This window comes from Mastigoproctus giganteus, chromosome 3, assembly GCF_048544385.1.
Source record: "Mastigoproctus giganteus isolate SK-2022 chromosome 3, ASM4854438v1, whole genome shotgun sequence".
NCBI lineage: Eukaryota > Metazoa > Arthropoda > Arachnida > Uropygi > Thelyphonidae > Mastigoproctus > Mastigoproctus giganteus.
Genome location: NC_143577.1, coordinates 104654832 through 104680884, shown reverse-complemented (window position 1 = coordinate 104680884; position 26053 = coordinate 104654832). Strand labels below are relative to the sequence as shown.

General features: G+C 38.7%; 1 protein-coding gene across 2 annotated transcripts in view; it reads left to right on the top strand.

Annotated features, from left to right (window-relative positions):
* The window catches only part of LOC150088199 (2-oxoglutarate dehydrogenase complex component E1-like), a 497346-nt gene that overhangs the window by 289012 nt on the left and 182281 nt on the right, over positions 1 to 26053 (top strand). For both annotated transcript variants that reach the window (XM_090370615.1, XM_090370616.1), the window contains exon 14: positions 14193 to 14463. In XM_090370615.1, coding sequence (XP_090226741.1) covers positions 14193 to 14463 — 271 coding nt within the window. The remainder of the gene's footprint in view (positions 1 to 14192; positions 14464 to 26053) is intronic.

The following is a 26053-nucleotide window of genomic DNA, read 5'->3' as shown; positions in this document are numbered from 1 at the left end:
GCCTTATGTATTTATTGAAACTAACCGATCTTAGTTATCAACTTCACTCTTAGAACCGCTTTTATGTATTGGTGAAACATTTGCACTTCTTCACTCTGAAGGAATCTCCCCTGAATCCATAGATGCCCTCATAATTAACTTCAATGGTTCAAACACTCTCTGGCGGCCTCCCTCAAAATTACTGTGTATATGCCATCAACTCCAGGAGCCTTACTTGCCTTTATGCTTGAAAGTTTTTCTAATGAAGAGTCATCTGTAATTTCGAAATCTCTTATTTCATATGACTCAGCCTCACTTGCATGACCTCTTCTCAGCATGAATGATTTCCTTCAGTAAAGACAGATGCAAAGTACCTGTTCAATTAATTCATTCACAACATCAGCTGATTTGTTTGACTTCCTCACACCCAGTGCACAAGGGTCTGATCTGCTTCACTTTTTTTTCTTCCTTGTATTCGCATACATGAAAAATTCCTTGTTCCCATTCTTTGTTCTCTTAGCCAGTGCTTTCTCATATGCAGCCTTGGCATCTCTAACCTTATTTGTGGTACTATTACAAATCAACTTGTAGCTGTTGTAGGCTTCAGTACTTTTCATCGCTCTTTAACTGTCCCATTCTATCTTTTTCTGCTATATTTGACCAGCCAGCTCTGCATTCATCCATTTTGGCATCCTTCTCGTGCAATATTTACTTAGTTGTATGTAAGTGTTCATGGCCTCTATGATTTTTGCTTTAAAGGTATTCCGTAATTAAAGTGTATTCGCCCTCACTCTGCAATTGATCCAATTAGTAGATGCCATATAGCACCTTAAACTGTCACAATTCTCTCTTGTGACAGTTCCTGAAATTAATACCCATGCCTTTACCTTTAACTACTGCAACATCTTTCTTCGTCTTCCAACTGATGACATGATCCCTACCTGCTAATTGTTCTTGTATTTTACGCCCTGTGATGTTATCTAATTCGTGATTAATGATGTCTCGCCCCCCCCCCCAGAATTGTCTCTAACATGCTGGTACAAATAATAATCATCTAGTTTATTTATAAAAATTTCCCCCCAAGGTGTTTCCCTCCCACTTATTCTAATCAATCTGAATCAGATTAAAGTCACCCATAATGAGAACGAGTGTAGCCTGTGCGAACGTACATTTTTGCCACTCCTGGAACAGAGAAGTTTTTTCTGATTTATTTTCTGTTTTATTAGCTTAAATTGGCATATTAACTTATTTTCTAGAGTAGCTTTATATTCCTATTTACGATACTTAGTTTAAAGTAACTTAAATAGAGATTTTGTAGGTATTACTTAGTATCGGAAAGGGTATCAAATCCACGTGTTTACCGATCGTAATTGCCGCCATTGTTACGCGATATTAGATAGCATAAGCTTAATATAGTATAGTATAGTACATAATATTGTCAATTAATCTTGCTAAACTTCATTGTAAATTAAATTGTACTTTTAACTATACATATAACGACTTGGGTTACGTAACATAAATAATTAGTAAAAAATAAATAATTAATACTTAACTTGATACGGAAGTTATATAAAGGGATTTCGTAGATAACACTCAATACTGAAACATAAATATAGCGTTATAACTATGTTGCGATATAAGTTTAGGGTTTTAATTTTGTACTGAAATTGAAATTTTATTGAAATTAAATCGAAATCATGACTCTGACCAGAGCAGCAAAGCAAAAGGCTCAAGCTAGTGGGAGTGCTGTGGCTCAGGGGAGAACTGGGGGGGGGCAGTTGCCCTCTGAATCACAGCCTATTAAAATGCACTATTTGCTTGATGTTTGTGGAGCAGTCAGGTACGGGACATGATACTGCCATGGGGGATGTCTTTGTGTGTGCGCGATGCAAGGAGTGTAAGGAAATCAGGCGACAACTCAGCATTGTAATGGGCCTATATGAGAGCTTGAAGGACAGGGTGGATGTCCTCGAAAGATTAAAAGTGAGGGCCCATCAAGCTCTCAGCTGCCCACACCATTGCCAGAGCTTGCACTTGGTCATCACGCAACTCAGCGGCAGCCCCCAAGGCAGAATGCGCTGGTCCCAAAGGAACTAGTAGTTGTTGGTGACTCTGTTGTCAAGGAAACGGGAAACATGCTTTTTAAAAAGGATAGGTGGAACAGGACCAGGATATGTCTGCCAGGGGCAAAGGTTGATGACGTTGAAGAACAGATATCATCTTTTAAGGGCACAAAAGGTGATATAGTTGTACACGTTGGCACTAGTGATATTAAGAGTAGGAGACCGGCGGAATTACTTAATAAGTACAGGTCACTGTTGAAAAAAAGCCGTGAATTAGGGTTGAATTTGAAAGTGTCTGCAATTCTGCCCAGACACGATAGGAGGGAGTATATGATGAGAGCCTTGTCGATCAATTCGGCCCTGGAAAGATTGTGCAAGGCTCAAGGGGTAGGATTTTTTTTTCAGCCTGGTCTGTACTTGTTAAGAGGAGAGACTGCTTCTACAGGGATGGGACACATTTTCTATTTAAGTGTATTTAAGAATGTTTGCTGATGCTATCGAGGCAGTGTTAGGTGGGTTGGAAAACTGCTAGATTGGGGGGATACAAGGATTAATAGATTAACAGTAGCCACTGGCAGAGTTGAAAGCGATTCTTGCACTACTTCTATTGGAATGAGCCGCAGCCTGGAAAATAAGATACAGGATATTTCAGAGACTCCTGAGAATCATTGGGGTACAAGTAAACACATGGGTTGTGTTAGGGTAGCTAAGAAAAAGAACAGGTGCATGTATATTTGCGTGTACACCAATGCTAGGAGTTTAGTAAAGAAATTTGATGAATTTGAGGTATTGTTCAAAACATCAAAGGCAGATATTGTGGGGATTTCAGAGAGTCTTATAATGGGGGATTTTAATTTCCCAGATATTGACTGAAATTTGGGGGCTGTTCACTCACACACTAGCAAGGCTTTTGTGGATTTATTGGATGATTGTTTTCTACATCAGCATGTTTGGGAGGCAACTAGAGGGAGTAATACTATTGATTTGATTATCAGTAGTGATTCGTCATCCATTAAGAATCTGCAGGTAAATGAACCACTAGGTGGCAGTGATCACAGTGTGCTGAAGTGGGATTTACTCAAAGAGGTAACTACCATTAGGGGTAAAGGGAAGGGTTATTGCTTTCGTAAAGGCGACTACGATGGTCTGAGACAGTATTTAAATTCTATATAGTGGGACCAACTGATGATGTTACCAACAACAAATTCAAAATGGGAAGATTTCAAAGAACTTATCTTGGATGCTACTAGGCTTTTACCAACTAAGAAATATTGTTCAAGGTTTAGGCCTAAGTGAATGTCAGATGAACTAATGAGACATATGGCAGAGAAGAAAAATGCATGGGTACATACAAATTAACACGTGACACAGAAGCCTATGATAGATACAAGTTGATTTGTAACCAAGTTACAAAGGAGGTTAGGCAGACGAAGGCAGATTACGAGAAATCTTTGGCAAAGGATGCAAAGAAAAACAGCAAAGAGTTCTTTACTTATGTAAACTCTAGAAGGAAGGGTATGAATCAGATTGGTCCACTTGATATCGATGGGTCAACTGTTGATGATCCTGCTCAGCTAGCTAACAAACTAAATGAATATTTTGCATCGACATTCACACATGAGGAGTTATTCAGTGAGGGGAATGCCAGAGGTGTATTCAACTCTGGCAGTAAGCTAGAGAATCTTGTAATAACTGAGAGTAAAGTGGAGGAGAAATTGTTGAAGAGAAATACAAGAAAGGCACCTGGGGTGAATGGGATCTATCCAGTTATATTAAAGGAGGTAGCAAAGGAAGTAAGCAAACCCTTAGCCATAATTAATTATGAGAGCTTCCTTGGACTCAGGGGAAGTACCCATGGACTGGAGATGTGCAAATGTGACCCCAATTCACAAAGGAGGATCAAAAGGTGACACAAGTAATTATAGACCTGTTAGTTTAACTTCTGTTCCCGGAAAATTAATGCAGGTACTGGTTAAAGAAGCACTGCAGAATCATCTAGACAAGACTTCAGTTATAGCTCAGACACAGCATGGTTTTGTTAAGTGGAAGTCTTGCCTGACCAATTTGATTGGATACTATGATGCAGTCACAAAAGAACTGGATGCAGGGAATAACTTTGATATTATATACTTGGATCTTAGAAAGGCTTTTGATACTGTTGCACATGGAAGACTGCTGCACAAATTGGAGCAGTGTGGCATTGGAGGCAAATTGCTGCTATGGATAAAGGGGTGGTTGAGGGGGAGAAGACAGAGAGTGGTAATCAATGGACACTGCTCATCGTGGACTAATGTTATTAGTGGAGTCCCTCAGGGTTCAGTATTGGGTCCATTATTGTTTTCTGTATTTATAAATGATATTGATGATGGTATATCAAGCTTAATGTCCAAGTTTGCAGACGATACGAAGGTTGGCAGGGTTGTCAAGGACACTACTGACACTATGCTACTGCAACAGAATCTGGAAAGGTTGAGCAGATGGGCTGAGAGGTGGTAAATGAAGTTTAACATTGACAAATGTAAAGTATTACATATGGGAAACAGCAACCCCAGAGCAACGTATCAACTCTGTTGTACTACACAGTGGTAGAGAATGAAAGGGACCTGGGGGTGGTTGTGCAGGCAGAAGTGAAGTTCTCTGAGCAGTGCAGACGGGCTGTAAGAGTAGCTCATGGTGTATTGTCGATGATATATAGGAATTTTTCTAGCAGGGATAAGGAGGTGATTATTCCCTTGTATAAGGCAATGGTCAGGCCACACCTAGAGTACTGTATACAGGTCTGGAGGCCTCATTTCAAGAAGGATGTAGGGATGCTGGAACGAGTACAGAGAAGGGCAACAAGATTGGTGAATGGAACAAAGGGGTGCTCTTACAAAGAAAGGCTTAAGTTTTGCAAATTACAGTGTCTGGAGACTAGGCACCAGCGAGGTGATATGATAGAGGTGTATAAAGCCTTGAATGGTTTGAGCATGCTCAATGCTGATGGGATTCTTCCCCTTGCTCAGAAAAATCACCTGAGAGGGCATAAATTCAAATTGAGGAAAGACAGATGTAGGATAGACGTGAGGAAATTAGCCTTTAGCTAGCGGGTGGTTGGTTGGTGGAACAGACTTCCATTCCTTGTCGTGGAAGTTGATAGCTTAAATAAGTTTAAGGCTCAGCTGGACAGGTATTTCGAACGAACAGAGGGGTGAAGTGGAAGTGGTTATTTTTTATTTATTTATTTTTATTTTATTTATTTTATTTTTTTGGCAGATGCTGCATAAGCATCATGCCTCTGCTAATGCCAATGCTAATAATAAGACAATCAATCTTGTTTGCCCATTCCATTTGCATATGAAAACTCTTATATTCTTCACAATCTTTTGGTCTGTAGATTACCACCACTCTCATTACACTTTTGCTTCCAATTAACTCATACTTCCACGAACTCTATGCTGGCAGATATAACTTTAGACTTAGCAAAAGCTCTTTTTTCACACAGGCTACTATTGATAAGAAGCATGACAACACCACCTATCCTGTCTTTCCTAAATACATTATACATACCATAGTAGAAACTTGTCATCCCAAATTTCTGGGTGCCACTTTATTTCTGTTAACCCAATTATATCAACATTAGTTTTCCTAACCCAGAGTTCAAATTCAGCCATTTTATTGACAACACTCCTGATATTACTGTAGACACAATTAAGACTATGTATTCTTCTATAGGTTACTATCCTGAATATCATACCCCACTGAAGTTATTTAGGCTCGTTTCCCTATCTTTCTCATCCCACTCATTTGAAACATTGCTACCCTCAGAACATCTTGCCAACATCTGTCAGCTTTTGAAATTTACTTCATAAGCTTGATAAGGTCTGTTTGATATGCCCCCTTTGCTGCCTGGCCTTTCTGAAGGTAATCCACTAGAAACACTCCATCAGTATCCTAAAAAACTGATATCGTCAACTCATCAGCAGAAGGAATTGATTTAGTTTTTTCTTCAAGATGGATAAGAGCTGTGTTTCTACTGTTTGGACTGTTTCTTTGTCTCTGGCTGAAAGTGGTGGGCCTATATCTCACCCATGGTTACAAATCTTGCAAGGAAATTGCAAAACCTGCTTGAAAACAGTGCAGACGTTCACTTGACTTGAAAATATTTGTGTATGTTGATTTGCTGTCAAGAACTATGGGATCCATCATAGTGACACCTCTTTCATGGTGAGAACATGTGTTATTATATGGCACCTGTGTTTAGATGAGATGGCCAAGACACTGGCAATCTACTGAACTGTCACTCATTGCCAGATCATGCACATTGTGAACTTTTGGAATGATTGATGTTGTGATTCTTCCACAATATGATCCATCTTCCAAGCTCTTGATCCCTTATTTAAATTCTGCTGCCCACTTCTTAACCATGGAATATGAAAGGGCGTCCTCTCCAATGTTTTAGCTATATATTGTGAATTGCCTTTGATGTTAGTCTCTCCAGAGCAGCAAAGCAAAAAAGTTAATGGGAGTTATGTGGCTCAGAGGAGAACAGAGGGGGGGGGGTAGTTGCCTTCTGAATCACAGCCTTTTAAAATGCACTGTTTGTTTGATGTTTGTGGACAACCAGGTATGGGACATGATATTGCCAAGGAGAATGTCCTTGTGTGCGTGTGATGTAAGGAGTGTGAGGAAATCAGCCGACAACTCAGCGTTGTTATGGGCCTATATGATGAAAGCTTGAAGGACAGGGTGGATGCCCTCAAAGGATGTAAATTGAGGCGCCCATCAAGCTGTCAGCTGCCCACATCAACACCAGAGCTTGCACTTGATCATCATGCAACACAGCGGCAACCCCCAAGACAGAATGTGCTGATCCCACAGGAATTAGTAGTTGTCGGTGACTCTAATGTCAGGGAAATGGGGAACATGGTATGTAAAAAGGATAGGTGGAACAGGACCAGGGTATGTCTGCCAGGGGCAAAGGTTGATGACATTGTAGAGCAGATATCTTTTAAGGGCATAAAAGGTGATTTTGTTGTACATATTGGCACTAATGATATTAAGAGTAGGAGTCTAGCAGAATTTCTTAACAAGTCCATGTCACTGTTGAAAGAAAGCAGTGAATTAGGGTTGAATTTGAAAGTGTCTGCAATTCTGCCCAGACACGATAGGAAGGAGTATATGATGGCGAGCCTTGTCGATCAATTCGGCCCTGAAAAGATTGTGCAAGGCTCAAGAGGTAGAATTTTTTTCAGCCTGGTCTGTACTTATTAACAGGAGAGACTGCTACTACAGGGATGGGATACACTTAAATAGAAAGGGTGCAAGAATATTTGCTGATGCTATCAAGGCAGTGTTAGGTGGGTTAGAAAACTGCTAGCTTGGGGGGGATACAAAGACTAATAAATTAACAGTAGCTGCTGGCAGAGATAAAAGTGATTCTTGCACTGCTTCTATTGGAATGAGCACCAGTCTGGAAAACAAGATGCAGTGTATTTCAGAGACTGCTGAGAGTCATTGCAATACAAGTAAACACATGGGTTGAGTTAGGGTAGCTAAGAATAGGAACAGGTGCATGTATACTTGCGTATACACCAACGCTAGGAGTTTGGTAAATAAATTTGATGAATTTGAGGTGTTAGTCAAAACAAGATATTGGTGGGATATCAGAGATGTGGTGTCACACAGATATAAGGAATGCAGAACTGGAATTTGGAGAGTACAGTGTGTACAGGAAGGATACATAGGATAGGAAGGGAAGAGGGGTTATGCTATTAAAACAAGGAAGTGCAATTTCGAGTCAGTTTGGTGTGACATAAGCACTGGGAGATCAAAATCGAGAGTAGAAGTGTGTTATAGGCCAAATGACTGTGAAGAGTATAATAAGAAACTGTACAGGGAAATAGAGTGGGCCAGTAAATCAGAGAGTCCTATAATGGGAGATTTTAATTTCCCGGATATTGTCTGGAATTGGTGGGTTGGTCACTCGCACACTAGCATGGGTTTTGTTGATTTATTGGATGATTGTTTTCTACAGCAGCATGTTTGGGAGACAACTAGAGGGAGTAATACTCTTGATCTGAAAATCAGTAGTGATTCTTAATGCATTAAGAATCTGCAGATAAAGGAACCACTAGGTGGCAATGATGACAGTGTGCTGAAGTGGGACTTACTCAAAGAGGTAACTGCCATCAGGGGTAAATGGAAGGGTTTTTGCTTTTGTAAAGGTGACTACTGTGGTCTGGGACATTATTTAAATTCTATACAGTGGGACCAACTGATGATGTTACCAACAATAAATTCAAAATGGGAGGCATTCAAAGGATTAATCTTGGAAGCTTCTAAGTTTTACATACCAACTAAGAAATATTGTTCAAGTTTTAGGCCTAAATAGATGTCAGATAAACTGAGACATGTGGCAGAGAAGAAAAATGCATGCGATACATATAAATTAATGGGTGACATGGAAGCCTATGATCGATATAAGCTGGTCTGTAACCAAGTCACAAAGGAGATTAGGCAGGCAAAGGCAGATTATGAGAAATCTTTGGCAAAGGATGCAAAGAAAAATAGCAAAGAGTTCTTTACCTATGTAAACTCTAGAAGGAAAGAGATGAATCAGATTGGTCCACTGGATATTGATGGTTCAACTGTTGAGGATCCTGCTCAGGTGGCTAGCAAACAAACTAAATGAGTATTTTGCATTGCATCTACATTCACACATGAGGAGTTATTCAGCGAGGGGAATGCCAGAGGTGAATTAAACTCTGACAGTGAGCTAGATGATTTTGTAATAACTGAGAGGAAAGTGCAGGAGAAATTGTTGAAGATAACATAAAAAGGGCACCCTGGGTGGATGGCATCTATCCAGTTATATTAAAGGAGGTAGCAAAGGAAGTAAGCAAACCCTTAGCCATAAGTATGAGAATTTCCTTGGACTCAGGGGAGGTGCCAATGGACTGGAGATGTGCAAATGTAACCAATTCACAAAGGAGGATCAAAGAGTGACACAAGTAATTATAGACCTGTTAGTTTAACTTGTGTTCCAGGGAAATTAATGGAGGCACTTGTTAAAGAAGCACTGCAGGATCATCTAGACAAGACTTCAGTTATAGCTCGGAACACAGCATGGTTTTATTAAGGGGAAAGTCTTGTCTGACCAATTTCATTGGATACTATGACGTGGTCACAAAGGAACTGGATGCAGGGAATAACTTTGATATCATATATTTGGATCTTAGAAAGGCTATTGATACTATTATTATTAGCGATATGGTGCAAGGAAGCCTGAGGCCAGAAATAATTTTTTTTGCTGCACCAGCCAAAAAAATTTCTGAGTTACCCTGAGAGAGAGAGAGAGAGAGAGAGAGAGAGAGAGAGAGAGAGAGAGAGAGAGAGACTGTTGCACAAATTGGAACAGTGTGGCATTGGAGGCAATTGCTGCTATGGATAAAGGGCTGGTTGAGTTGGGAGAAGACAGAAGGTGGTAATCAATGGACACTGCTCTTCGTGGACTAATGTTATTAGTGGAGCCCCCCCCCCCAGGGTCCATTGTTGTTTTCTGTATTTATTAATGATGGTATACCAGGCTTAATATCCAAGTTTTCAGGAAATACGAAAGTTGGCAGGGTTGTTAATGACGCTAATAATAATAATAATAATAAGATTCTTTATTAACATAAATTTTATACAATAATGATTCCGTACACAGAAATCCAGAGGAATCTTACAATTTGTTGTTTATACAAGTGATTTTGTTTTATATAAAAAAATATATATATATGTATATATAATAATAATAATAACTATATAATAATTAATAGATCAAAGCAAAGATGATAATCAGAATGTAAAATGAATGAAGTAGTAATTACAGCGAAAACGGACTACAAGTTGAGCAGAACATGAAATGACATCGGCTAGCCAAGATCGGCACTTACACAAATGTCCTTTACAAACAGCAAGATGGGCCAAGATGCCATCGCGATATGCCTTGTCTATAGTCCACAGGTCGATGTTGATGTTGAGCGAGTTGAGAGTGTCCAGAGTCACATTAGGGAAGTGTCTCCTGAAATTCTGTAATGACGGTACACTGCTGCAACAGGATCTAGAAAAGTTGGGCATATGGGCTGAGAGGTGGCAAATGAAGTTTAACATTGACAAATGTAAAGTGCTACGTATGGGAATCAGTAACCCCAGATTAACATATCAATTGTGTGGTACTACACTGACAGTAGTAGAGTGAAAAGGACCTGGGGGTAATTGTGCAGGCAAATATGAAGTTTTCTGAGCAGTGCAGACGAACTGCAAGGGTAGCTCATGGTATCTTGTCAATGATATACAGGAATTTTTCTAGCAGGGATAAGGAGGTGATTATCCCCTTGTATAAAGCAATGGTCAGACCACATCTTCAGTACTGTATACAGGTCTGGTGGCCTCATTTTAAGAAGGATGTAGAGCTGTTGGAACGAGTACAGAGAACAGCAGCAAGATTTAGTGAATGCAACAAAGCGTTGCTCTCACGAAGAAAGGCTTAAGTTTTGCAAATTATAGTGTTTGGAGAATAGGCACCTGCAAGGTGATTTGATTGATGTGTATAAAGCCTTGAATGGTTTGATCATGCTCAATGCTGATGGGATTCTTCTCTTGCTCAGAATAATCACCTGAGAGGGCATAAATTCAAATTGAGAAAGACAGTAGTAGGATACATGTGCGGAAGTTTGCCTTTAGCCAGCGGGTGGTTGATTGTGGAACAGACTTCCTTCTTTTGTTGTCAAAGTTGATAGCTTAAATAAATTTAAGGCTGAGGTGGACAGGTATTTGGAACGAACGGATGGGTTGAAGTGGGAGCTGTTTTTTTTTTTTTTTTTTTTTGCTGATGCTGCATAATCTTGCTTTCTGGCATCACATGCCCCTACTAATGCTAATGCTCTTCTGCCAAATATTAGATGACTAGATGGTGATTGATTTTTGAGCATATCTGCTGATTGACCTGAAGTGTGATTGTATCTATCCAATGATATTAAAGGCAGCAATAGAGGTAATCAAACCTTTAATGATGATTATAAGAAAATCACTGGATGCAGGAGGGAATCACTATAGAATGGGGGTGTGAAAATGTATTACCAATTCACAAAGGGGGTTCAAACGGATACATGAGTAATTACAGACATATCAGGTTGACTTCGTTCAAGGAAAAATAACAGTCACTGGTGAAAGAAATAATGCTAATGCAGGACCAGCTAGTCAGGAATGCAGTTATACTGCAGTCACAGCATGATTTTTAAGAGGCAATCCTGTCTGACCATTCTGATTGGATACTATGATAGAGTAACAAAGGCGCTGGGTGCAAAAAATAAGTTTAACATCATATACTTAGCCCCTTGAGTATATGAGCATCTGTACATGGGGCTGACCCTCTAGATTAGCATCACTGGATCCAATGCCCATATCTTGGTTCCACGGTGACATCATTTGGCATGTCAGGGTGAATCTGACATGTGCGGCCGTGCCTCGCGACACAGGGAAACTCAGAAAGGAGGATCCTGGTAGATAAGGGTCCCAGCCCTAGTACACCACTTTGGCCTCTGTTTCGACAAGGCAGAAGTCCCAGACTGGCTCATTTGGCAGGTGGTTCTTACTGATAGGATCAACTGCATTCAATGTCTCCCTCCCTTTGGTACTGGGACTGGGTCAAGACTAATTGGAAATGTGGGTATGATGCTCCTAAGTGAACTTGCCATCCGATTCGTATACTCACTACTTGCTAGTTCCCAAGTTGATGTCCCCTTATAGGACCCATGATGGGTGAGGTACTTAGGGCATCTGAAATTTCTATTTCACTCCTATGAATAATTTAAATCCTTCTCTTTTTTTCTGGAGCCCCAACAAGGCCCCTATCTAATCGAAATGACTACACTGAAAACACCTCTGTAAAAAGAGCCAAAATCAAGGACACGCCACCATCAGTGATGTCGCTCTTCCTCATTCTCCACAAAACATGCTGAAAAAATCCTGACATCTGCATCAATAGGGGGAATGCCTATCACCATAATCCCCTACAAAACTCTGAACTCTTCACAGGGTGTCTTATCAGAGTGGGAACTGCTTCTCATCTCTGAAGAAGAGATCTGCTCTAAATTGTGAGACCAAGGAGTAACAGCTGTCAAGAGAATATCGATGCAAACAGATGGGAATCGTGGCCCTATTCGAGTTTTCATTCTAACATTCAACATCCAACAGGGAAACTGCTTGTTGGGGAGAGGGGGTAGTTTAGATCCGTATTTACCTGATGATATGGATAAAAGTAATGCTTGCACTCACCTCATGAATTCTTGTTTGTTGCCACAACAGCCAATGTTGATAAAATGTTCTGAGGGTAGCAATGTTTCAAATGAGGGGGAAGATAAAGCTAGGATACAAACCTAAATAACTTCAATAGGTATGTCAGGGTAGTAAACTATACAAGATTACTTAGTCTCAACTGTTTCTACAGTAATATCAGGAGTGTTGTCAATAAAATGGATGAATTTGAACTCCTGGTTAGGACAACTAATGCTGATATAATAGGGCTAATTAGAAACGTGGGAAAATAGAATGGGTGGAGGGGTTGCTTCTTATCAATAGCAACATGTGTGTAAAAAGAGTTTTTTGCTGAGTCTACAGTTACATCTGCCAGCATACAGTCTGTGGTGTGAGTTAAGTTGGGAGCAAAGGAACAGTGACAGTGGGAGTAATCTACAGACCAAAAGTTTTGAAGAATATGACGAAAGTCTTTACATGCAGATGCTTGAAGCTTCTACCAAAAGGTCATCAGAATGCAGGCATTTTATGGATTTAAGTGATCCGCCAACCCTTCTAATCCTTTCTGGATGATTTTATCTTCTTGATTGACTGCTCTTGGTAGAATGGTAGTGGGAGAAGACAGAGTGGTTATGAATGGGTGCTGCACTTCTTGGACTAATGTTATCAGAGTCTACCAGTGTTCAGTGTTGAGCCTGTTGTTGTTTTCTATATCTATTAACGATATTGATTCAATCTTAATTTCTAAGTTTGCAGATGATTATGAAGGTTGGCAGGGTGGTTAATGACAGGAATGTTGGTATGCTACTGCAAGAGGATCTAGAAAATTTATGCAGATGGGCTGAGAAATGGCAATTGAAGTTTAACATTGACAAATGCAGAGTACTGCATATGGGTAGCAGTAATCCCAGATTAATATATAACTGTTTCTACACTCTATATACTGGGAAATGACAAAATTCATATCTGACTATACAATAATCCAAAGAATTTTTCTGGGGGTTGTTGTGCAGTCAGATATGAAGTGATCTCTGAGCAATGCAAATAGGCTGCCAGAACTTCTTGTAGCATTTTACCAATGATATATAGGAATTTTCCTGACAGGGTTGAGGAGGTGATTATCTTGTTGTATGAGCAGCAGTTAGGCTACATCTTTGTACTTCATACAGCTCTGGGATCTTCATTTAGCAAGTAAGTCTGTTGCCATGTGTTTAGGGAAGATCTAAAAGATTGATGAGGGGAGCAGAAGGGTGTTCTTACCAGTAAGGGCTTCAGTTTTGTAAATTACATCATCTAGAGACTAGGTACTTTAAAGTTGAGGTGTTTAAACCCCTGTTGTTGTTTGGTTTTTTAGGAGCATTAGCAACTAAGGTCATATTGCGCCAGGATATGCGGTGGTCATTCCCTGACCTTTCCGCATCCTCCGTATTTGGTGGTGATGGGCTCGAACCCCAGTCTAATCAAGAAGCATTTGCTACGCACTGCTGCTCCTTCCCACCTGGCTACGGAGGCGCCTTTAAACCCCTGAATGAATTGAATAAGCTCTGTGCTGATGGAATTCTGCCTTATTTCTCAGACTACACATACATGAGGAAGCTTATATTCAAATTGAGGAAGGATGGTTGCATGTCCTGTGAACAGAAGGGAGTGGTTGATTATTGGTGCAAACTACCAGCTGGTGTTGTTAGAGGTGGGTAGTTTGAATAAATTCAAGGAAGAACTAGATGAACTGTTAGTGGATGGAATGGGTTTTTTTTTTTTTTTTTTGCTGATACTGTAAACGTTTGCTTTCTTTTATCTTTTTCACTACTGATACTAAAGAGGAACTAAAAAAATAAATAAAAACAATAAATCAAACTTTTTTTTCAGGTTTCTTTGGAGAGCGGAGTCCTATGAAATGTGATCCAACTGGTGTATCTGAGGATATTTTGAAACACATTGGAACAGTTTTCAGCTCCTCCCCACCAGGTAACTTTAAGATCCATCCAGGCATAAAGCGCATTTTGAAGTCTCGAATGGAAATGATTAATAGTGGTGTTGTTGATTGGGCTTTAGCTGAAGCCATGGCATTTGGATCTCTCTTAAAAGAAGGTATTCATGTTAGACTTAGCGGTCAAGATGTGGAACGTGGTACTTTCAGGTATTTTATTATCATATAAATATTTTAATACAGAATATTGCAAGGTGTTTTGTGATTAAATTGGATTTTTTATTGCATATTATAAAAAATATATGCAAGGAATTATCCTTGCACATATACTTGAAACATTCCTAAGGAAGTTAAGAATATTGTTCATTTATTATTCAAAGTAAAATCAAAAGTTTCCAGTAAACAAAATTTCTTAAAATTAACTGAACAAGAAAATGTCGAGAATGCCTAGAATTGTTTAAACTAGGTAGTGTTGTAATTTTGGTTGCAGGTAAGTAAAAGTTTATTTATTGCTGATGATAAATCATTTCGTATCATATTTTTTTAGAATGTCACTGAACTAAGATCTATAAAATTATTTTTCATAAATAAATCAGTGCGAGAGGCTGTAGAAATGATTGTACAAGAATATATAGAGAAAACGTTTTATCAAAAGCAGTGGCATAACTAGTAAAAGTGTGCCCCAGTGAAAAGTTTAGTGTGACCTCCTTGAACATATTTGTTTTGGTAAAAATAAAAAGTTAACAATACAACAATAAACTTGTATTTAAAATCTCTGTCGATGCAATATAAAAACAAAAATAATATTAAATTCTAGAAATATAAAAATTAAAAATAAATTCTGAAAATTAAATGAAGTAATATATTGACTTATGTCATTTATAATGGTTTTCTTCTAGATTTGGCATTGGCAAAATCATTAATTAATTTAGAAACGTCCATTCTTTCAGCTTTTTGTGCTTCTATGCTAAGCAGTGCTAGCACTGATAGACATTGCCCTCTATGGTGTTTCTCAAATAATTAATTTTTAATTTTGAGAAAGAGCGTTCCGCAGTTGATATAGTAACATTCGTCTGACGACACAGTGCCTTCTTTTTTTCACGCAGAATTTCTTCGTAGCAAGTTAATTTTTTTATTCCTTGCTTTGTAGCTATAACGGGTTCTTTGTTGGAGTCTGTGTTCTAAAATTTTTAAGCCCTTTTCAATTGTCAAAAATAATATCAATAAGGAGCACATTTCCAAAAAACTAACACTCATATCATAGTATTTTACTATGGCTAGTTCTGCAAATTTGCGAATGGTTTTAATTTTTGCAATTTCACTTTTTAGTGACTTTATGCAAAGTAGTAATTGCATTGAAAATTATTCCAAAAAGTCACTTGAAAATTTCTTTTGCACCTTCTCTGCATTTTTTATAATGGAATTTTCATCCATTTGGATTAATTGAATTGGAGTAAGAAGTGCAAACAAGTTATAAAATGCATTTAGTCCTTGAAACCTTTTGTGCAGTCGCTAAGTCAATTACAGTAATACCCCGAAGTTACGCGATAGGTGGGTCCGACGAAAATCGCTTAAGTCGAATTCGTGTAAGTCGGGGTACAACTTTGCATATAAATACATATAAATTTTGTTTAATTGGGACCAAGGACTAACAAAAACACTAGTTTAGAAGAAAAATATTTAATAAAATTGCAGTTATTTATACATATTAATACAAAATATTTATTAAAAAAATAAATGAGTTACGAAAAAAAGTGATTTCAATGTCGATGGCTTCATAAAATCTAACAAATTCGTCTGACGACACAGTGCCTTCTTTTTTTCACACAGAATTTCTTCGTAGCAAGTTAATTTTTTTGTTCTTTGTTGGAGTCTGTGTTCTAAAATTTTTAAGCCCTTTTCAATTGAGCTGAGACCTTCTGTCAAACTTGCAATTGTCATGGGCTTTCCTGGTGGAACTGGGTCTGAAGTGTCGTATACTCAGTGATGTTTTGCTCATGCATCTCTATGAGCTCATTCATTGTCAGCTCATTCGTTGCAGCTCCTGACTATGTGAATCCAACAGCTCGTTGACATCATCACCATTGACTTCCAAATCTAATTGCCTGGCAAGATTAACAACTTCTTCTATAACATGAGCGACATGATCAGTTTCTGGCGTTGTTTTCGTCTCGTTTTTGAAAAAAAAATGAACAAAATTTCTTCCAGAGACCATTCAATGTTTTTTTTGTGAATTTCATCCCAATGATTCTTACAGCATCTAAAACATTGAATTGTTTCCAAAAGTCTTTAACAGATATCTCACTATTTTGTCTCATAGCTTCATTCAGACGTGCAAATGAACGCCTCGTGTAGTAAGCCTTGAATGTTTTGATGACTCTTCATTCTTCCAACTATCACTTGTAACACATTGTCTTCCTCTCTTTGAAACTTGACTTTCTGCAGTCCAACTCTCCTAACAATGAGGTAATTTTCTTTGGTGATTTTTAATGTTCACAACTCCAGCTCGCTTGCGTTTTCTAGCAACATTGAACCAGCTGGTTGAGATGCTGAAGCTTTTACAATTACTAATGACCTTGCACAGATTGTTCATTTATCTGAATACCAATAAATCCTAACCACGCAGCCAGTTTGTTTGATCTTTTTCTCACAAACAACCCTTCTAAGTAAACAGTCGAGGTAAGTGGTCTGGGGTGATCTGTGAGATTTCTTTCTTTCTTTCTTTTCCTTGGTTAGCCTACTTTCAAATTTTCTGATGTCAGTGCTTGCTCAGATCATGTCACTGAAATGATTCTAGTAGGGATGGAATCCTTTATTCCACACTCCACTTTAAAATCTTGTCCTGTATCTAATCCTTGGTTTTCCAATAAATGTGATAAGGCTGTTCAAGAGAAGAATGTTGCATATTGTAATTGGCTTGTTTCCAAATCTACAGGTTCATTTTCTGCCTACATCAAATTCCAAAACAATTGTAAAGCAGTTATTAATCAGCCCAAACTAGATTTCAAAGAGGTTAAGAGTAGAAAACTTACTTCTTGTCCAAATGGTAGCCAAGCATTCTGGTCTCTTGTCAGAGCTATTGGCTGCAACTTTTGCCCATTTCTCTTCCCACCTCTGTCAAAACCAGATGATTCTACTGCCACTTCAGCCCCATTCTCCTATATTTTTTGCAACCTTTAATAAATAATACATGGATTACCTTGATCTCTTTATTGGAAGGCTTCTTTTCCAACTCTCATAGTCCATCACGTAAAACAATTAAAATACAAAGATAAAATTGATAAAATTCATTTTAATGTGTTTCATACCGACAGTATGATAGCGATTTAATATTCCGAAATCACTGTTGAGACCCCAACCGGACTCCAAAAAATATCAACCGCACCGCACCGCAACTATCAGCATAGGAAAACGTTATGTCCAAATTACAAATTGATTTAAAACTAATATGAGATACGTGAAGACAGATTTCTTCCTCCTTAAGTTAGAGAAATACGTTTTGATGTCTCGTGTTCACAGGACGGAATGAAACTAAAAATTGCACCAATGCGTATGTATTTAAAAGGAAATTTTAGTTTTTCTCAGGCATGCATTTATAGGACCAATTAACTGATATCAAAAAAGGTCTGTGAATGTTAATCGAGTCTCTACAGAGTTTCCTTTCAAGAGTTTTGGCAATAAGTAACTTACTATAATTATGCTGGATATTAATTATTTTGGCTTCATTAAAGAGAAAAGAATATTCCTCATTCACAGCATGAAATGCCAACTCTGAAGCACTTGCTCTTGCCCCGCATACCAAAGCCTCATGTTGTTTTATGCAACCCCCCCCCCCCCCGAGTTGATCTGATATAAGCCGAGTCACAGTCTTTGCAAGAAATGCTGTAAACAAGATCATGTGTTTGTTGAAAGTAAGAATTAGCCAAATGTTTCTTTAATAATGTATGTAATTTATTAGTAGGGCTAGCTATCAGTTTCATATTCGTGCTATTACATGAATAATTCAGTTTTTGTACCAATTTTCAATATATGGGATTGTAATAAAATGCTTTTTTATCAATATTTGTTTTTTGATTGTTATTGGTTCTCTTTTCCTGGGCAATCAATTTAACTTTATTGATAGAGGTAATTGGATAACCTCTGTTGAGGAATCTCTTTGTTAGTTCCTCAATTTCTGACTGTAACATACCCTGTGTGGTTGAATATTTAAAAGCAGTTAAAAACTGATTGAGCATGACCGATTTTTTGTATATATATATGGATGATAACTATTGTAGTGCAATAACATGCCTATATTAGTGGGCTTCTTATAGATAATAAAATTTAGTTTTTCCCCTACCCTCTTTAATGTAAAATTAAGAAAATTGATAGATTTAGTTTCTTCCTTCTCGATTTCTAATGTGAATTTTAATCTAATAAGAATATTATTAAGGACTTGTAAAACAGAATTAATGGTAGTATGATTAGTTACGATGAGAACATCATATAAACATCTGCCGTAATATGAGATTTCCGGTATAAATGGATTTAAATATATATTCTCTATTTTATCTAGATATAATTGTGCGAGAGTCCACTAATGCTAAGACCCATTGGTAAGCCGAAAATCTGTCTGTATATTTTATTTTGGAATAAAATATAATTGGTGGTAACTAATAACTTGGTAAGTTCAAAAATCTTATCATTTGGGAGCCTGGTTTTATCAATATTGCTGTCATTAAGTAGGTCCCAAATAATATCTAGTGCGTATGGAACGTTTACATTAGTGTATAAAGATGTTACATCTAGAGAGTATAATTTGGTGTCTTTCTTAATTTTGTAGTCCTTTAATCTCATAAAAAGCAAAACATGATTTTTTATATTGTATTTTAAAATATCTCTAAATGGTTTTATAATAGAATAAACGAACTTAGCTAAAGATGCAAAGGTTGAATTTTTGTAAGAAACAATTGGGCGGATCGGATTACTTGGTTTATGTAACTTTACTTGGCCAAAAATGGTGGGAACATTGTAAGTACTGGCTTTAATCTGCTTGAGCTGTGACATTGTAATATGGTCATCCTTCCTACGTCACATTAAGGTCATGTTAAAAAAACAGCAGAATCAATCTCTTGGTATGTTGTTGTGTCCTATATTGATGGTATGTAATTTTTTGATATAATAATTTTTATTAAGTATAACCACTTATATCCCCCTTATCAGCCTTTTGTATAATAATATCCTGATTGTCCCTTAATTTGCGTAGTGCTTCAGATTCGTTTTTATTCAGTCACCAAGCTTAACTGTCAGTCCCTTTCTTTCTTTAATACGGATATAGTACAAAGCACCAACCAGCACAGAATCCAAAAGGACATTTTCTGCTGCTAATTAAATATGTACGAAAATTAGATTTAGTTTAAACGTTAACACTTGATTTTCTTAAGAGCTCACTTTATTTGAACAAGTAGTGTGGATGCTTATTTTTTTGTCCTTAAAATAACTGTATGTTTATTAATTTTTGCTAGAATATTTATTATTTGTAATAAAAGCTTGGTTTAAAATGTGAATTCAAGTAATTACTTGTTTTTTCCTTACTTTATTGCACCTAATTGTCATTAAAATTTATTGCAAAAAATGTTTTTTTTTTTTTTTTTTGGAATACCAGTATTAATTTTTCATAAATTAAAAATACCAACATACTGGTATTAAGATTTTTACTGGTATTGTGAGCCCTACTTCATGCAAACAACATTACGGATATTGGATGCCCCATCTTCTCAAAAAAAATAATGGAAAAATTGCTCCTCAAGAACCAAGGCAACAATAAGCTACTTGGTATAAAAAAAATATCTAAAGCCTTGAAGCTCTAACATATGGGAGAACCGACATGAAGAAGTTGTATTAGCCCAATTATGAATAGGCCACACCTGACACATCTTTATTTTATCTGCTTGCAGCCACTGATCCCTTGCACTGCACAAAGTACAACACTCAGCTAACTGTCCAACATCTACTTATTCATTGCCCTAAATACAGTACTGAATGAAAAGCTATGTTTACCTCGTATTCCACGATGAACACCTCTTTCAGCATTTCTGACCTCCTAGCAGATACGCCACATGTGACCAAAATTTTTGGTTTCCTCAAAGTTTCCTCAAACAGATAAAACTGTACAGTGCACTAAAAACTTGAATTATACCTATACAAATACAACTATGTATTTAACATCACCATAGTTAGGTGCATTATAGCCTTTGCTGCTCTTGCGTTGTAAAGCCTACAAACAAACAAACCAGAGCATGCCAGTGGTGGAAGGATTTTTTTTTTTTTATGTAAAACCCCAAACATGAGAGGTATTAGAACCTATAGTACTTAGTACCATGCTTGGGTTGGAGGTTGAGAAGACGAAAGAAGATATTTATTGACATTGGACTTGAACTTCTGTAGATTGTAATTTTCAGGAAATACATATGAAGGAAGGTTGTTCCAGAAAACGGCAGTTGAATGAATTAATAAAGAAGATGAAAAGTTGGTTCTGTGAGTTTGAAGTTGGACAGCAACTGGATGTTGGCTGGTGGCGGCACGTGTTCGGACTTTTTCGAAAGAGAGAGCGGGAATTATAGAAGCCAATTCAGAAGAACAGTGCCCATGGAAATATCTATAGAAGAGGCATGTAGCAGAAACAGTACGTCTATGAGATGGCAAGTGGAGAGACTCTGTTAGAGATGAATCATTAATTAACCTAACTGCCCTCTTCTGAATGGAATCAAGAAACCTGAGAGAGGTTTTGGGGGCACCACCCCAGATGTGGGAACAATATTCCATGGCAGGACGGATTTGCGATTTGTACAGAGTGAACAGCTGTTTGGAAGAAACGTAACGCTGAGAGCGAAAGAGAAAACCAAGTTTTTTAGATACAGAGGAAGCAATATTTGTAATGTGTTTGTGCCAAGAGAGATTAGAAGTCAGGGTATCTCCCCAAAAGAGAGATATCATTTTGCCTAGAAATCGGAGTGTCACCAAAGATAAGCATAGGAGCAGAAGAATCCTATTTGCAAGATATAAGACAAGCCTGAGTTTAGAAGGATTGAAATCAACTATGTAATCTTTGCCCCACTGGAAAATTACCCGGAGATTGGCATTTAAGGAATTGGTAGTGGATATTCGAGAAGTTGAAGCTAATTGAGCAGGGCAAGATTTCTCAAAATGGAAAGTGGAATGCAATGTGCTATCATCGGCAAAACAATGGGTAGGATTTCCAGTCAATAGAAGAAGGTCATTAATATACAAGACTGAACCTTGGTGCACACCAGCATTAGTGGAAAAGTTAGAAGACAGAGAGCCATCTACCATCACCCTGAGTGAGTGATCAGAGGGAAAACTAATAGCCAATTACAAAAAACAGTTGGCAAACCATAAGATGGAAGCTTGTTTAGAAGACCTTTATGCCAAACATGATCGAAAGCCTTTGAGATGTCAAGAGCAACTGCTTGAAGAGGGCAGTTAGGTTAATTAATTAATGAACTTTTCCATTTTAAGGAATTGGTGGCAGATTTTCGAAAAGTTGAAGCTGAATGAGCAGGGCAAGTTTTCTCAAAATGGAAAGTGGAATGCAATGTGCTGTCATCGGCAAAACTATGGATAGGGTTTCCAGTCAGTGGAAGAAGGTCATAAATATACAAGAGGAAAAGAGGTGGGGGGAAGAACTGAACCTTGGGGGACACCGGCATTAGTGGAGAAGTTAGAAGACAGAGAGCCATCTACCATCACCCTCAGTGAGCGATCAGAGAGAAAACTAGATAACCAATTACTAAAAACAGTTGGCAAACCATAAGATGGAAGCTTGTTTAGAAGACCTTTATGCCAAACACGATCGAAAGCCTTTGAGATGTCAAGAGCAACTACTTGAGTTTCACCGAACCTTTCCATTTAATTAGTCCATAAATGGATAACATAAGCCAGAATATCACCAGTGGATCGACACTGACAAAATCCATACTGGCAATCGTTGATCAGACAGAAGATTTCTAGGTAGTTTAAGAGTTGGCGGTTAATTGATTTCTCCATTACTTTAGAAAGAGTAGAAGTAATTGCAATGGGACGATAATTGGATGGGAGGGATTTGTCACCCTTTTTAGGAACTGCTGGGTATGAGCAAATTTCCAAGCAGAAGGAAAAACACCTTTGGAATAAGAAAGTGAAAAAAGGCTGCAAAGAATCAGAGTAAGTTCGGGAGCACGGGTTTTGAGAACAGGTGGAGAAATAACATCAGGACCTGGAGATTTCTTAGCATCGATATCCGTGAGAATCCTTCTGACATCCTTTGACGGAAGACCACAGGAGGCATGGAATGGAACATGTTGGGAATGGTGGGAGGTGTTTTACCAAGATCATTAATACATGAGTTGGAAGAAAAATGGGATGCTAGCAAGTCAGCTTTATCCTTGACTGAAGTGACAACAGAACCATCTGGTTTGGACAGAGGTGGGAGCAGAGATGGGCAAAAGTTGCGGCCAATAGTTTTGGCAAGAGACCAGAATGCTCGGCTACCATTAGGGCAAGAAGCAAGTTTTCTACTCTTAGCCTGTTCAAACTCTAGTTTGGACTGATTAATAACTGCTTTACAATTGTTGCGAACTTTGGTGTAGGCAGAAAATGAAACTGAAGAATTAGAAAGAAGCCAATTACAATATACAACATTCTTCTCTTGAACAGCCTTAGCACATTTATTGGAAAACCAAGGTTTAGATAAAGGATGAGATTTTAAAGTGGAGTGTGGGATAAAGGATTCCATTCCTGCAAGAATAATTTCACTGATACGATCTGAGCAAACGTTGACATCAGAAGTTTTGAAACAGTAATCCGACCAAGGAAAAGAAGAAAAGAAATCTCGCAGGTCATCCCATTTTGCATTCTTGTAATGCCAAACAACACAAGGTTGGGAATAGCCATGAGATAAAGGTTCCATCGGAGAAGAGTTAATCACCAAGTTGTGATCTGAAGTGCCTAAAGGACTTCTCACTTTGACCGTGTACTTAGAAGGGGTTGTTTGTGAGAAAAAGATCAAGCGTGTTGGCTGTATGATTAGGATTGTCCAGTATTCTTGTAGGTAAATGAACAATCTGTGCAAGGTCATTAGTAATTGCAAAAGCCTCAGCATCTCGACCGGCTGGGTTGGTGTGACTAGAAAATGGAAGCCAGCTGGAGTTGTGAGCGTTAAAATGAACAAGGAAAATTATCCTCACTGTTAGGAAAGTTGGACTGGAGAAAGACAAGTTGCAAAGAGAGGAAGTCAAAGAGCTCCAGATGATTAGTGGAGACAACAGATGAATCGGTGAAGACAACAGATGAATTTGACACAATGAGGTAGAGAGATTTTAAGCCAGAGAAGATCAAAGAGAGGAGATTCCAAATTGCCAAGTCTCTGACAGCGAATATCAGAATGGACATATGCACAAGTACCACCTTTGAGGTGAAAGGAATCATACAGCGAATAATGTCAGAAAAAGTCATGGGATTTGGCAGACTGCAAATGGAAATGGACATCGTTGAGATTAGAATTGAGACCACGTATATTTGTGACATGAATTAGGAAGTGCTTGGGAGGTTTGTCTTTTCGCGGATAAGCTTGCTCTATTAGTTTGACAATTCATGGTGTATTCAATAGTAAGAAAAAGTGGGTGGGACATGCTGTATGAAGTAATGAAATTTTTGGATATGGCATACACATGGTAAGAATATGCCCAGATCATTGACATAATGTGGCCTCGACAATGCTCCCCGCATACACACTACTCAGACTCCCTCCAGTCACCATCTGGCAGAGTAGAGGTAGCAAGATTATACACTAGCTGATCCAAAAGCCTCCTAGAGAGTTACCAATAGGTTTGGTCCATTGTACTAACTAGAGGCCGGCCTGCGAACACCGTTTTAGAGCTGTACCCTCGAAATGTAAGGAATAATTGGATCTCGCTGTGATGTTCATCATAACCTCAAAAGTCATCAATCATACTGCATGATGGAAGAGATAGGTAAGGGTTGACTGGAACTTAGCTCTAGAGACTAAACATGGGTTCCACCACTTCAAGCCCTCCAATAAGCAAAGTGGTGGTATTGCGCCATTTGATGAGCGTCATCTACCACCTAGTACTGCCTGGTAACATAGAGGGGCAGCATTCCTCCATGTGGTGTGGGTGCCACACCTCGACTCCTGCTTACTTTGGTTCACACCTGGGTGGTCACCCGCCATGTACTTGTGCATGGAGGTTATACCCAGGATTACTAACAGTCCCACCTTTGTGAAGGTTCAAGCAGAGGGGTTTGGCTGTCACAGACCGTCCGGACTTCGCCAAAATTGGGTCCACTTGACTTGAGTGTCAGCTGAATATCAGTTCCATCAGCATTTTAGACTCTCGCAGGTAGCAAGTACAGCTTGGCTGGCATATCTGAGAGAATTTCTGTGAAACCTCAAGGATGAAAAAAAATCCAAAAACTAAAAACAGAGCTGAATATCTCCTAACTGGAGGCTAGAAAATGCATCCAACCAATAAATAGTGGGAAGCCTTCATATGCTCAGAAGGTTTCTGCCAAATGCACTATCAGTACCTAAACTGAGATGACTATACCTCCGAGAGAGTCATTCACTCCGATTGCACACTATTTATTGAGTTCATAAAAGCCCATCCATAAAACACAGTCAGCTGCCACTCCTATATCTTTACCTCCTAGTGCTCCACCACCACTACCAAAACCAAGTGCTAAAAAAAAGCCAAAAAGATCGGAAGAGCCATCCATAATACTAGAAACAATGGATGTAGAGGATGAGGTACTGGACGAATCAGTCTTGGAACTCTTTGCGGAAAAAGAAATGGACACAGGAAAGCATCCATACTTCCCCAAAAAAGATAAATCCAAGACTGATAAAAGTAAGTCCTCAGCACCCTGGAAGCTGCCTAATGGACCCACCGAGCCAGAATAATAGCTAAATTCCTACAATGGAATTGTCGTTGATTCGACAAAATACTGATGACATCAAGGCTCTCCTGCAAAAGCACGAGCCAGTTTGATTTTGCTTTCAGGAGACTTACCTACAAATGATGACCCCCCCACCACCACCACCATGCATAACATCACAATTTTTCCTAAAGATAGAATTGCAGATGGTCCTGTTCATGGAGGAGTGGCTATCCTTGTGGGCAACCAGACCCCAGTTCAGCCCTTGCTACTTACAACCAGCTTAGAGGCTGTAGCAATTTGCCTTACAGTGGGATTTCTATTAACCAGCTGTTCTATTTATTTGCCACCTGGGACCGACATCTCCCAGAAAGACCTTGATGATCTTGTATTGCAGTTGTCTTCCCCTTTCTTACTTCTCGGTGATTTTAATGGACATAACACCCTGTGGGGTAGTGCTAGCATCAGTGGCTGGGGAAGAGTTATAGAGCATATGCTAAATGACAGTGACCTCTCCCTTGTAAATGTGGGAACAAACATTCTTCCGTATGCCTACCTGTACATTTTCTGCCATCGATCTTTCTATCTGCCCCCCCTTCTCTCGCTTGGGAAGTGGAGGAGAAACCATATGGAAGTGATCACTTCCCTGTGATAACTTGCTTACACAGTGGGAGACGATGTCTGCCTTTTAGGTTACCACGGTGGAAGTGGTAACCTAAAAGGCAGACTGGAATGCTTTTCAACATCCGGCATATTTTGAAATCACTGCAGTCAGTCAGGAGCCTATCATTGATGCAGTCACATGCATTGCAGAAAATATAGTCCATGCAGCTGCAATTGCAATCCCTAAAACATTTGTCTGGTTTCC